The following is a 14,438-nucleotide window of genomic DNA, read 5'->3' as shown; positions in this document are numbered from 1 at the left end:
ATACCTGGGAGTGATGATCGATTGCCGGCTAAACTTCAACAGCCACGTCGAATATGCCTGTGAGAAGGCTTAGAAGGCCATCAACGCGACAGCTCGAATAATGTCGAACAACGCTGGTCCCAGCAGTTGCAAGAGGCGTCTTCTGGCGACACACTGGTTGCTGAGGTATGGAGGTCCAGCTGTAGGCAACCCCGGCAGACACCGCAGTGTTTCTGCCCAGGCGAACTAACCTCTGGTTCTGCCTGCTTCGTCCTTCCTTGACGATTAGCTGCGGTTGGGAGACAGGCTGTAGTCCCTTCGAAAAAGTTATTGAGAATTTGAATCTTCCCAGCACATCCCCACGTCCAGTCGCTATGTAAAACGTTTGTCCGGAAAGCTGCTTAAAATCGAGTTTGATGTAACACGATCGTACAAGAGCCTTGCACGCTTTTTGACCACGGAATTCTGCTTCATGCGCCGGTTCGGATGTTCCGCACCGTTTGAAAGTTGGCGTTGTACCTTCTGGCCACATCTCAGATCGAAAGACCGGGGTTGGCTTTAACGCACCTCAACACCTTGCTGCGCAGCTGACGATCCCTGGTTCCAGTTTTTTCGTAGGTCCGCTGATTCCTTTCCACACTCAGGGTTTCCTTGTAGGTTTTGAGCACTCGACAAACTGTTGTTTTTGGCATCTTCAGCACTTTAGCCAACTTGGAACCGGACCACTCCTGATTTTCCAGGTTTTTGTGCACAATATTTTTCGAGTTCCATTTGACGTTATTTCTGCACGCGATCGACTACTTTGATCAAACTTGCACCAGTTGTTCTCTATAGAAGTGTAAACAAACCACTGTCAAAGATATTCGATTCCCAACACTAGAGGCGTGCTAGCGGCTCGCGAGGGGCGTGCCAATTTACTTTTAGTCAGTCTTTACTGCCTACTTTGGACGAGATCACCAATTGGATTGACAACGAGACGGAATGCCGATAAATTCCAATACCCAAGAGTGCGATTACCTCAACATACCCGTTCCAAGTAACGTTTTTCCACTGGCTACAATTCCTCTACTGTGTTGGAGTTCGGTTGGCTTCAACCCCAATTTCACGCTGTACTAAGCAAAATGGATCTTGGATTCGGTACTGAACCCAACGTCGCCATTTCAACGCGGGTCAAGGGACATTGTGGATACAAGCGCCATATGGGAGGAATTGAGAGGATCGTCGTCATCACTCCCACACTCTTAGAAATTATCGCCGCTGAACAGCTGAATTGTTCGGTAAAATTTATGCAATTCAATTCAATTGCTTTTCAGCTACTTTGAAACTAAATCTCCACTAAAATGACAAGATTTGATCATTTGAAGAAGGTTGAACATGTATTGAAATTATGTTCAAGCTCAATAGCCTTTAAAATGGAGCTCTAAGTTTTACCGAACGTTCAGCTGTTCTGATTTCGGTAAAATTTACCGACAAAGGAAAACTCCATAGCGAGGAATGGAATATTCCAGAACATTCAATATAAAGAGCTACACGAGGATCAACATAACTACTGACGAGTTTTCCATGGATGCGGACAATGTCATCAATCATGAAGTTCATAACGGAAACGACCAACTCAATCAAATGGATACAGTTCATCCCACCTCGATTGTCATTGGAAACGACGGTTAAGGGGATCAATTGGGCTTCAACTTCAATCTCTACAATGCGGAGAAACGGGACTAGGCTACTGCACTGGCACGGACGTCTGTTGCTCAGGTAAGTAATCATGTTCAGTATGTGTCCACCGAAGCACGGAATATTCTATCCACTCAACTTGATCAACTCATCAATGGTGAAGCATACGCATGCTGCGTAATATCCTGCAGGAACGGTTACGGATTCTACGATGCTTAGCTTAGCTTAGCTTAGTCTGACTGCACGTATCGATAGTTGCACTCCGTGATTGATCTGAACCAGTGAAATTGTACAAAGAATCAACTGAATGGGGCTTGGTAGTAACCTGCCATTCTCAGTGTACATGTTCCAGTGACTCCTACCTTTAAAGATCAATAACGTCACCGGCCACGTCCTTGCAATCAGGTGGGAGAGGGAAGGAATGTTAGTGTGTGACTTTTGTTGTTTTGGGACCGTGTTTACCTCTGCATCCCACAAAAGTCACAGGAAGGAGGTTTTGTTAGTGGGTTAGGTTCGTTGGATCAGGATTCACCTTGATAAGTGATGCGATCTTTTGTTTTGTGTAGTTATTTATAAGTGTTTTCGATTTATGCTCTAAACAGCCGGCTGTCTAGAGATGTAGATCATTATTAGATGTGTGTATACCGATTTAAACCAACAATAAGGATACTGTTGGGGCCCCTCACAAAGTGTGATGATGGTTTATTTTATTTTATCAATGACCAAAATAATTAATTATAAGCGGTTTGAACCGATTTAAACCAACAGCAAGGATGCTGTTGGGGCCACTCACAAAGTGTGATGGTGGTTTACTTGATTGAATATAAAATAATTATTAGAACCGATTTGACCCGATTTAGACCAACGGCAAGGATACTGTTGGGGCCACTCACAAAGTGTGATGGTGGTTTATTTAGTTCGGAAGAAAATGAATATGTATACTTCTTTTTTTTTTATATATAATAGAACGAATTTGTACTGATTCAAACCAAAAGCAAGGGTTCTATTGGGGCAACTCACAAAGTGCGATGGTGGTTTATACTATAAGGGCATAAAACAAAATCAAGAGCCATTTCGGTTTCCATAGCTTCCTAGACACTCGGCCGCAAAATAATCTTATCCGACGGAAACGTCTCGATCATCGCTGCACAATGGTTTATTATAGCATTTATAAAGTAAATTTGAATACCTTATTGTTTATTTATTATCCATTTTGACTTGACTTGGTACCGTTCAGTTTTATGATGACAAAGTTGCCTGGAGAAAAGTGACAGTTCAAAATGTTTCGGAAGGGAGTCAGCTAGTGTCGTCCAAGTTCAAGTGCGGAAAAAATGCCATTTAAAGTGGTACAAACAATTGAAAGATGCGAAACATGCCTAACCGCAATTCTTTCTGGTTGGAAAGAAGCTGGAATCCTACACTGGCCGGAAAAAAAACGCGGTAGCGAAGCTCTCTCAAGACGAGTTCTCCATGCCAAACCCAATGTGGGAACGTATCAATTGAGTGAAAAAAAGAGAGTTCAAGACTCGCTTGGAGGCTGAAGCAGAATTGGAACAGATGTAGCCAGTTTCGGATACGGAGGCGAACGAAGGGAATAATCCACCACCGTCAAAGAAAGTTTGCCCCGAAGTCTACAAGTCCCCCAGTCGGAAGGGAAACACAATAAGAGACTTTAACGAAGTTTTCCTTATTCCTGGGCAGGAGGTTGACACCTGTGAAGCTGACTGTAAAATCCAGAATCAGATGAGATTATAATATATGCGACACAAATTCACTTTTTTATAGGGGAACATGTGATGTGAATAGAACCCACCATCAGTGCAAGGATTACATATGACTGCAGATACTTCACTGGTTGTAAAGTTCTGCCTGATGGTTTGTTGCAGCTGGGTGAATCAACTTCATTGAAGACCTTTGGAAGACAAACGACAAGATGTACGTCTATCAACACGTGACAAGGGACTGGCAAATCCACGAACACTTGTCCAGTCTACAAATCCATTGAAACCCTTAGGCTGCCCCCCCCCAAACCCAACATATAATAATGTTTGATTGATGAAACGTATTCAAAAAAGGGATATTTAGAGAGAACAATCTTCAACTGGAACGTACTCACCAAATCAATACATCCGGGAGCGCATTCTCGATGCTTAATTTTCTCTAGTCATTTTTAAACAATTCCTCCTCCAGCGAATCCAAACACACAATAACTAAATATCACTTTTCTTCTTCATGTCACTCTGTGCACAAAAGCAATGCACACCGCAAAAACCTAATAATAGATCAGCGCGGTCGAGTCACACTGTCAACAAAGGGAGCGAGAGCACACCAGGCACCAAAGCAACAGGGGAAAAACATCAGCACAAATCATTCTAAATAGAATTATCGCGTCCGGGACATAAAACTATTCAAATGCGAGCACCGAAAAACTACACGGCAGCACAAAGATAGCCCGAGCTCTAAAAAAAAAAGCACGCAGCGGAGCAAAAACACACAACCGTTCTCGGACGCTTCTCAAAGCGGACTCCAACGGTTACGGATTCTACGATGCAGGAAAAAAATAGTTTTGCTGTGGTTAGCTAAAATTAGCTATAACTAGATAGAGCTGGAATTAGGGCCTAACAGTTTTTGTAAACAATGACTTCTCTTGATGATTTCTAGCAATTTAAAGCTCGCCCACGCAAACCGACATCCTCATCGGGTAGGGAAAGACTTCCCCTATCCGATGGTAGGTTGGTCTGCGTGGACGTGCCTTGAATTCCTAGAAATCATCGATAGAAGTCATTGTTTACAAAAGCTGTTACGCCCTAATTCCAGCTCTATCTAGAAAATTGAAATTTAGATGTGTCGCCCCCCTTGTGTTAGTTAATTAGTTAGTTATGTTAGTTAGGTTAGTTAGGTTAGTTAGGTTAGTTAGGTTAGTAAGGCTAGTTATGTTAGTTAGGTTGGATAGGTTAGTTAGGTTAGTAAGGCTAGTTAGGTTAGTTAGGTTAGTTAGGTTAGTTAGGTTAGTAAGGCTAGTTATGTTAGTTAGGTTGGATAGGTTAGTTAGGTTAGTAAGGCTAGTTAGGTTAGTTAAGTTAGTTAGGTTAGTTAGGTTAGTTAGGTTAGTAAGGCTAGTTATGTTAGTTAGGTTAGTTAGGTTAGTTAGGTTAGTTAGGTTAGTTAGGTTAGTTAGGTTAGTTAGGCTAGTTAGGTTAGTTAGGTTAGTTAGGTTAGTTAGGTTAGTTAGGTTAGATAGGTTATTTAGGTTATTAAGGTTAGTTAGGTTAGTTAGGTTAGTTAGGTTAATTAGGTTAGTTAGGCTAGTTAGGTTAGTTAGGTTATATAGGTTAGTTAGGTTATATAGGTTAGTTAGGTTTGTTAGGTTTGTTAGGCTAGTTAGGTTAGTTAGATTAGTTAGGTTAGTTAGGTTAGTTAGGTTAGTAAGGCTAGTTATGTTAGTTAGGTTAGTTAGGTTAGTTAGGTTAGTTAGGTTAGTTAGGCTAGTTAGGTTAGTTAGGTTAGTTAGGTTAGTTAGGTTAATTAGGTTAGTTAGGTTAGTTAGGTTAGTTAGGTTAGTTAGGTTAGTTAGGTTAGTTAGGTTAGTTAGGTTAGTAAGGCTAGTTATGTTAGTTAGGTTGGATAGGTTAGTTAGGTTAGTAAGGCTAGTTAGGTTAGTTAGGTTAGTTAGGTTAGTTAGGTTAGTAAGGCTAGTTATGTTAGTTAGGTTAGTTAGGTTAGTTAGGTTAGTTAGGTTAGTTAGGTTAGTTAGGTTAGTTAGGTTAGTTAGGTTAGTTAGGCTAGTTAGGTTAGTTAGGTTAGTTAGGTTAGTTAGGTTAGTTAGGTTAGATAGGTTATTTAGGTTATTAAGGTTAGTTAGGTTAGTTAGGTTAGTTAGGTTAATTAGGTTAGTTAGGCTAGTTAGGTTAGTTAGGTTATATAGGTTAGTTAGGTTATTTAGGTTAGTTAGGTTTGTTAGGTTTGTTAGGCTAGTTAGGTTAGTTAGATTAGTTAGGTTAGTTAGGTTAGTTAGGTTAGTAAGGCTAGTTATGTTAGTTAGGTTAGTTAGGTTAGTTAGGTTAGTTAGGTTAGTTAGGCTAGTTAGGTTAGTTAGGTTAGTTAGGTTAGTTAGGTTAGTTAGGTTAGTTAGGTTAGTTAGGTTAGTTAGGTTAGTTAGATTAGTTAGGTTAGATAGGTTATTTAGGTTATTAAGGTTAGTTTGGTTAGTTAGGTTAGTTAGGTTAATTAGGTTAGTTAGGCTAGTTAGGTTAGTTAGGTTATATAGGTTAGTTAGGTTATATAGGTTAGTTAGGTTTGTTAGGCTAGTCAGGTTAGTTAGATTAGTTAGGTTAGTTAGGTTAGTTAGGTTAGTAAGGCTAGTTATGTTAGTTAGGATAGTTAGGTTAGTTAGGTTAGTTAGGTTAGTTAGGTTAGATAGGTTATTTAGGTTATTTAGGTTAGTTAGGTTAGTTAGGTTAGTTAGGTTAATTAGGTTAGTTAGGCTAGTTAGGTTAGTTAGGTTATATAGGTTAGTTAGGTTATATAGGTTAGTTAGGTTTGTTAGGCTAGTTAGGTTGGTTAGATTAGTTAGGTTAGTTAGGTTAGTTTGGTTAGTAAGGCTAGTTATGTTAGTTAGGTTAGTTAGGTTAGTTAGGTTAGTTAGGTTAGTTAGGTTAGTAAGGCTAGTTATGTTAGTTAGGTTAGTTAGGTTAGTTAGGTTAGTTAGGTTGGATAGGTTAGTTAGGTTAGTTAGGTTAGTTAGGTCAGTTAGGTTAGTTAGGTTAGTTAGGTTAGTTAGGTTAGTTAGGTTAGTTAGGTTAGTTAGGTCAGTTAGGTTAGTTAGGTGAGTTAGGTTAGTTAGGTGAGTTAGGTGAGTTAGGTTAGTTAGGTTAGTTAGGTTAGTTAGGTTAGTTAGGTTAATTAGGTTAGTTAGGTTAGATAGGTTATTTAGGTTATTTAGGTTAGTTAGGTTAGTTAGGTTAGTTGGGTTAATTAGGTTAGTTAGGCTAGTTAGGTTAGCTAGGTTACATAGGTTAGTTAGGTTTGTTAGGCTAGTTAGGTTAGTTAGATTAGTTAGGTTAGTTAGGGTAGTTAGCAAGTTAGGTTAGTTAGGTTAGTTACGTTAGTTAGGTTAGTTAGGTTAGTTAGGTTAGTTAGGTTAGTTAGGATAGTTAGGTTAGTTAGGTTAGTTAGGTTAGTTAGGTTAGTTAGGTTAGTTAGGTTAGTTAGGTTAGATAGGTTATTTAGGTTATTTAGGTTAGTTAGGTTAGTTAGGTTAGTTAGGTTAGTTAGGTTAATTAGGTTAGTTAGGCTAGTTAGGTTTGTTAGGCTAGTTAGATTAGTTAGGTTAGATAGGTTAGTTAGGTTTGTTAGGCTTGTTAGGTTAGTTAGATTAGTTAGGTTAGTTAGATTAGTTAGGTTAGTAAGGTTAGTTAGGTTAGTTAGGTTAATTGGGTTAGTTAGGTTAGTTAGGTTAGTAAGTTTAGTTAGTTAGTTAGTTAGTTAGCTTCGTTTTCATTGTTTCAACTAGGTTGGAGATTGCTGCCTTGAGTAAAGCTATTCAGATGGATAAGATTGTATTCTGGACAATTCAGATCAGATTTCTTATATATGTCAGCAGTTATGTACCATTTCACTTCTGATTGCTTGCTTTAACTTGACTGCTCTGCTACATAGAATGTTGCTGTCTATGTAAAAATTGTTCAGTTGAATACAACTAAATTTAATTTTAATTTTAATTTAATTTAATTGTTACGTTCCAACTGAAATTATGCGTCTGTCTTCAACATCCATTTTATTTGCCGTTACTTGGGAAATGGTGACTACACAATGCACACATTTGCAAAGGTTCCACTCCTATCGGACGCTTCACCAGCCGCTACATTGTTTCCAGTTCATCATGGACAGCTGCCAGCCAGTGGTTCCAACCATCGAACAGCAGAGCTTCCAGTAAATCCGGTTAGAAAATCTAGCAACTTACCTGGGAGCCTATGCTCCCTTTAGCTGCGCCTAGTGGTTGACTCTTGACAGTCGTCACCCCACGCGAAGGGAGCGCCCCAGGATTTACTTCCTCTTCCAATTCCTCGTAAGAAGCTTCATCATCGGACTTATCAAAAGAACCTTCAATGCGTGGTAGATCTTCAACAGGGTTATTTGATGCCTCCCCCTCTGGCTCGTGCAGTGTGGACATCACCAAGGGAACATGAGATGCTTCATGTCTCAGACCCGGTATCCATGCGGAGCGTTTTCAATCATTATCGCGACTCTTGGGGTCCAACTTTTTCTTCTGCTACCTGGGGATCTATGCCATAGCCTTACACCCAAAAATCCTTATCTTGTTAAGGTCTGGCTTCACGTTCATCCCTTTCTCAGCCCGGGTTACATTTCCAGCCAATGCCACCGTAGGACAACGGATCAATAGGTACGTTGCAGTTTGAGTCACCTCTGACCCCATGGTCTTTGATCATACCGTTTTGCTGAGGGGAATAAGCTACCGTTGGTTGAACTTGAATGCCTTGCTTCTTGTAGTAATTGCGTTGTTCTTTCGAGAAGAATTCCTGGCCTTGATCCACGGTGAGCTTACAGATTTTTGTCTGCCATTGAGTTGTAGGCATAGCTTCATAATCTCTGAAACAACGGTACACCTCTGATGTGCGCTTGATTGGGTAGATCACGGCAAAATGCGTCCAGTCGTTCATGAACGACACGACAGAACGCGATCCATCCCCTGCCGGTGGATCAATGGGGCCACACACATTCGAATGAAGTCGCTCTAACGGACGTGTGGCACGTTTTCTGACACACCAATTGAATTGAGCTTCTCCACAAAACCTGTAGCCATTTCGTGCTTCACAAGATTGTTCAAAGCTTGTTGACTTGCATGGCTCAAGCAGCGATGCCACAATTCGCTTGCCTCTGTCACGCTTATTTAAGCCTGTCCAGTAGTACCGACATCCAATTCCAACTGGTACAAATTTCCACGCAGATACGCTACACCGATCAATTGTCATCCTTTTGGAATTCCGCACGATCTTGACCTCCACGACTTGTGAATAATACGTTGACTTCAGCCTGCCAGAGCTTCTTGACCGACAGCAGGTTTTCTCGTAGATCCGGCAATAGCACTACGTTCTGTATGTGAAATTCAATTCCTTTGTTAGACATACCTTTGATTTCACCAGGATGCTTTCCAACCAGGGACACCGCATTCTTGGCCACATCAATAATAAACGGATCCTTCAGTTTCCGCATGGACCGTAGATGGCTTGCATCATTTATAAGGTGAGCGCTGCTCCCCGAGTCTACGCAGAAGTGGATCTTCCCAGTTTCAGGCTTCCTCTGGTCACCGTTTCTTCTTCACAAGACAGTCATTTTTCATGTGTCCAGGTTTTCCACAGCGATGGCACTTGCCAGCAAACTTCTTCTGGTTCTTTCTTATACCTCCTATAAACGCCGAACCTTTGTCCTCACTCGAGTCATCCAGACGATCTGCCGTTTACTTTCCTCAGCTAGCAGCCGCTGCTTGACTGTTTCCAACTTCAGGTCCTTCTCCGCCAGATTCTCGAGTCCACACAGCTAAAAAAAGTAGTGTAAATTTCCGTTACTATGATGCACATAAATGGAGCGTCATAAATCATACAAATTTACATTATAAATCGTGTAAATTTATGAGACATGTCATGCAATATTCCATATATTGTATGCAACTTTCCACCTTTGTTTGCAACATTTCTTGCAAGCTGCTAGTTTACGTGAAAAGGAAGTTTACATGTAAGAATGTTTGAATGCATGGATGTTTACATCGCCAGTAAAATTCAGAATTTTTTGGTGTGCAGTACCAAGCGATCGTATCTTCCATTGTAGCTCCAGCGGACTTCAGTTGCCGGACAAGGTCATCGAACGTATTGAAATAAGTTCGCATGGATTTTCCTTCCTTCTAACGTAGCCGCGCCAATTGCTTTCTGAGCAATGTTTGGCTTGAAACAGACTGCTTCGCAAGGGTTTCTTCCAGGGCCTTCCACATTCCAGACGCCGTTCCCTTTTCTCGGACAACTTCAAGGATTTCATCCGCAGCAAATCCCACAAGTACAAACTTGCCCTTCCGTTTGATCCCATTTCGCGCGAGTTTCGACAGGAGCTGGGGCTTCTCCCGTCAGTACAGAAGATACTTCCAATGCATCCATGTATAGCTTGACCCGGAAACGTCAATTGTCATAATTTGGTTCGGTCAGCTGCGGGATTCCTTTCTCGAATGGACCCATAATCTATTGTAATATGGACTAGGCGGATTGGCAGACAGGCAAAGACACAGTCGTAGCAACTACAACTAACGTTTATTTGGTTTTAAATGGGCAAGACAGCTTGGGTAGTTGGGAAATGCCAGCTTTTGATCTTCCACAAGCGCTTGACAGCTTTTCAAAGCCTACTTCTTCACTTTTGTATCCCGTTCCATTGATTCTAAGTATTTTTGATCCTCTGTGCTTCTGTGCTTCTATGCTTCTGATCTTCTGTTCTTGTTTTCGTATGTCCTTTTATTATCTGTTCTTCTATTTGCGTGTTTGTTTTATGATTATTTTCAAATCTGTGCTTTTGTTTTTCAGTTTTTTTCTGTTCATGCAGATTTTAATTCTTTACACCTACTTTTTTCTATTCCTTTCATTTTGAACTCTGCTGATTTTTCGATCCTTCAATCCTTCCTCTATTATTTTGATCTTCTTGTCATCTTTTGTTGCTTAAATCTGATCATTTGAGATTTAAGTAGTAATTAACTCTGTAGCCGCACCAAATCCGTACTCAATTATTAAAATCAACATCTCCATGACAAATGCTTTCAATATCCTCCCACTTTCCTTACCACATTCGCTTCAAACTCGGTTACCCACAAAACTATCGCTTCAACGATTTACTCGATCCCAATTCGGGCAACTTTTTAAGGCATCGTAAAACCAATCTGTGTAGCGGGAGCACATTTTCCAGAGTAACCACATTTCGCGGTACATTAAATCCGAACCCGGGTGCACTGGCAACCATTTTACGGCAAGCAAACTGCAACTTGTAAGCCATTAAATGCACACCCCTAAACCACACATTCACCCCGCCAGTAAACAGCCATCTATTTTGCGCTGAGCTATTGATTTCGCCAACGAACCACAAAATGCACTCGGCTAGATGGGTACGTGCTGCACCTGTGGCCACCTGCCGGCAGATATGAAGCATAAACTTATCCCACTCTCGAAACGAACTACGACACACGTAGATATTTTCATTCAGATGTCAACCACAATTTTCAATTGTCTGCCCATTTTACCCCTCGCCTTCGCCCAGGCTGCGCCGCATTTGAACGTTGAAGCATTCATTGTGTATTGCACAGCCATAAATTCGATTCATATAATGTTTATGTCTGGTTCGTGGCCCTCTCCACCGGCACCATCCCGCGCCGCGTTCGATTCACGGTGGATTGAGATCATCATCGTCGCCATCATCGTAGAGCGCAACATGGTGAACCGCTACCGGAAAGCGCGAGACCGACGACTATGACAACGGCACGACATCCTCGGTTGCAGCTGCCAATTCCTGCTGCCAGGACCTGCCATAAGGTGAGGAGCTCGGGACCGGGCCGGCATCGATTTACAATGCGAAGAACAACTATGGCACTGCTGGTGTTTGTGTTAGTAGTACTGCGATGAATTTATGATCGAATCGTGAATGGGAAATAGGACACTGTGAGGTGACTTAGAGACATCGCGTTTGAAGATGATACTGGAAGATTATAATAGGGCATTTGAAATGTCCGGCTGGTTATATGATCGAGATTTCAGGCAGGGTTGTCAAGTTTTTTTTGTGTCGTAGACTACGTCTTACGGGAAAGTACGAAAATCTATAATTGGGACCGTCACGTGAAGGTGTTAAGTTTTGGACGCTTATAACTATGTCATTTATAGATGAAATTAAAATCCATCCTAAATGGAGATGGAGAGAGTTGGAAAACAACTCTCTGTTGGTTATATATTATGATCTAGGTTTGGGAAATTGTTGCCAGGTTGTTTTTCAAATACCATAAATCTTCAGGAGTGGTGATCATCAATTATTTAAAATCAGGATAAATCATGATTTGAGAGGAACTAGCCAACTGGCTAACAATCTCAATAACAAATTTAAAAAAGCCATTATGATAAATCAGAATACCTGGCAACCCTGATTTGGGGAAAACATCACAACAAAATGTTGCTAATGCTCACGTAAAGCAGCCGACGCGTTGCTATTTGATGAGTAAACACTGTGCTGCTTCCCTATTCTCAGGTATGCGCCATGGCTGATTTCCCATCCCAAAAACATTCCAAAACCTCCTCTATTCTGCCATCGACAAGAGCGTTCTACCGCCCAGCCAGCCATATCTCACCGGTACACTAGGTGGCACTTGACAGCCAAAGCCGTATATCGAGTGTTGTGCATGCATGTGTCTGCAAAAGCCCGAAGCCTTCCCATGAATAACTGCATAAAGTGCGTGTGAAGGATGCCGTCGGGTTGACAGAAATAAAAAAAAAAATTGATCCCTTCCAACTGAACCGGGCTCACAGCAGATGGCCGTGTGCAAAAGGCAGAAAACGACGATCCGAGAGAATGAGGTTATGTCACAGGTCGCTGCCGTGCCGCTATCAAACCGGAGCGCTCCGAACGACAACGACACCGACAATGCAAATCGTAAACATATCATTACACGAGTGGCTCATTTCCTGTTGCTGTCACTGCCGCTGCCCGCCCCGGGGCGGGGAGGTACGCATAAATGATGATCGAAGCAAGCCGAGCGAAGTTATGTTTCGCCATATTCCGGACGCGTCAGCTGCTGCGCTGCCGATCTCTATCGAGAACGTGATTCCACCGAACGGCTCCGGCATTTCCCCGGCAGTTATTTGAAAAATTCCGTCAAGTAAAGATTTATGACCGCTGAACAAGATGATAGCTTGGAAAAGTGCGTCGATGATTTGTCAGCCAAACAAAATCAAATAATAATCGCCAAATTTTCGCAGCGCAAAATTTTCAAACCTCATTTGTCAGGCATCAAGTTTCCCACTTCGAACCAAATCCCCTTACCCAGAAGGAAGGCACTTTCTGACAAATTTACAGCTTTGCGCCCTCTCCCACTCCCACCAACAAGCACTGGCCTACTCAATTGACTTTGCGTGCCGGAACTCTCCGCTGACGGGCTAGTCAAAGTATGCCATGATTTAAGAATTGACCACGTGCTTTTGGAAAGTTTCTGCCGTCGCTCTGGCGGCTTCGGGCATCAGGGGGAAGAAGGAAAAACGAAAATTACTTACCAATTTCAGCCAAATGTTGGTGATCAGAAGTTGGTTCTTCTCGTCCTGTGGAAAGAAAAGAGAGCAAAAGAGGGCAAAAATTAGTTCGTTAAGCAGCAGATGATGAAGCCCGGACCAAGTGGAGTGAAGGGTGGTGAAAATGAATACTAAATTAAAAATGATTATTCAGAAAGTCTTCGGTTGGCTTTTCCCGGAAAAGCCGGGTTGCACTGTGGAGACGGCGAAAAACGAACGATGATGGAGTGGTGGTGCTTTCGTTGAAATGGCCAAATGGAGGGCTTTCTCGTCCGGAGGAGGAAGATTGCCTTGGGAGTGCTTTTTCTTCCGAGATGCGATTAAGTGATCTTTGGGCGGAAATTTTGCTTCGCGATGAGAACGTTGGACAGTTTGGAAAGGATTGGTTTGGGATGGGAGGATTGTTTTTTGATGATGGTGACTGATTTTCGCGTAGAAATCAGTCTATCATTGTAAAGAATCACTTATTACCGGGTAAATGACCCTTTGTTTTTTAAAGAAGGTGCTGATAACAATCGTTTTTTCTACACTCAAAAGCGGGAAATCAAGGCAACCTTAAAAGCGAAACCAACTATCTGCATGAATTTCAATTTTGACAAGACAACATGGACGAGTGCACCGATGAGTTTCAGCTCCTGCATCGACGAAAATTTGACACCAAAGTAGAGCAACCCGACGAGAACGTTATAGCAAAAGTTTGTCACGATTGTATCAAATTCTGTTATAAATATCAATCGTTAATATACCGTTCCGATTCAAATTTCGGACGATTCAAATTTTGGACACTTTCATTTTTAATTAAATATTACATCCAGTTAGAAACAAAGTAATAATGTTAGATGATCGTCGAGGGCACTAGTCAAAAAAATTTAAAATTTACAAGACATGTGGATCATATTCGACCGAGATAATCAACTTTTAAAAGTGTCCGAAATTCGAGTTTAAGTGTCCGAAATTTGAATCGGCACGGTAATCTTAATTTAAGCGCTCTGTTTGACAACACTGCCGATGCGCTGCGGTTGAATTTTTCGCTCCCGACTTTTCGCGTATTTCCGTGTTATTTCCGTGTCCGTAAGTCTCTGTTCCTGTTCCGGAAGCTCGGCTGGTGGTTCCAGATCAACGAGAAAGTGGAATTTAGTATTTTTTATCCACATCTAGTGAGGAATTCCCGGTATTCGTTTCGGACGAAAAGTTCGTTATCCGTTCTGTTCTGTTGTGTTTGTGTTTGTGAATACTGCTATGCAGCAGTAAATTTATTGAGTGTGTAGCGTTGTGGTGCGATCATGAAGGAAGAAGTTTGCGGCATCTGTAAGCAAGATGAGCCTCCGAAGAAGAAGAAGACTGGAGCGAATAAGAAGAAAACCAGTGATGAAATCGGATGGATCGGCTGTGACTCCTGTAATAAGTGGTTCCATACTGTATGTGTGCGGATCAATCCGGCCCTCTTAGCCATCGTAACAGAGCATA

The 14,438-nt window shown here is 41.7% G+C and overlaps 1 protein-coding gene across 1 annotated transcript in view; it reads right to left on the bottom strand.

The window, feature by feature from the left end:
• The window catches only part of LOC135713327 (neuronal acetylcholine receptor subunit alpha-7-like), a 727,825-nt gene that overhangs the window by 440,887 nt on the left and 272,500 nt on the right, over positions 1-14,438 (bottom strand). The window contains exon 3 of the mRNA XM_065236431.1: positions 12,957-13,001. Within this exon, the coding sequence (XP_065092503.1) occupies positions 12,957-13,001 (45 nt within the window). The remainder of the gene's footprint in view (positions 1-12,956; positions 13,002-14,438) is intronic.

This window comes from Ochlerotatus camptorhynchus, unplaced genomic scaffold, assembly GCF_037179485.1.
Source record: "Ochlerotatus camptorhynchus isolate MF236.1 unplaced genomic scaffold, CSIRO-AGI_Acam_v1.1 ptg000550l, whole genome shotgun sequence".
Classification (NCBI taxonomy): Eukaryota; Metazoa; Arthropoda; class Insecta; order Diptera; family Culicidae; genus Ochlerotatus; species Ochlerotatus camptorhynchus.
This window is presented reverse-complemented; position numbering and strand designations above follow the sequence as displayed.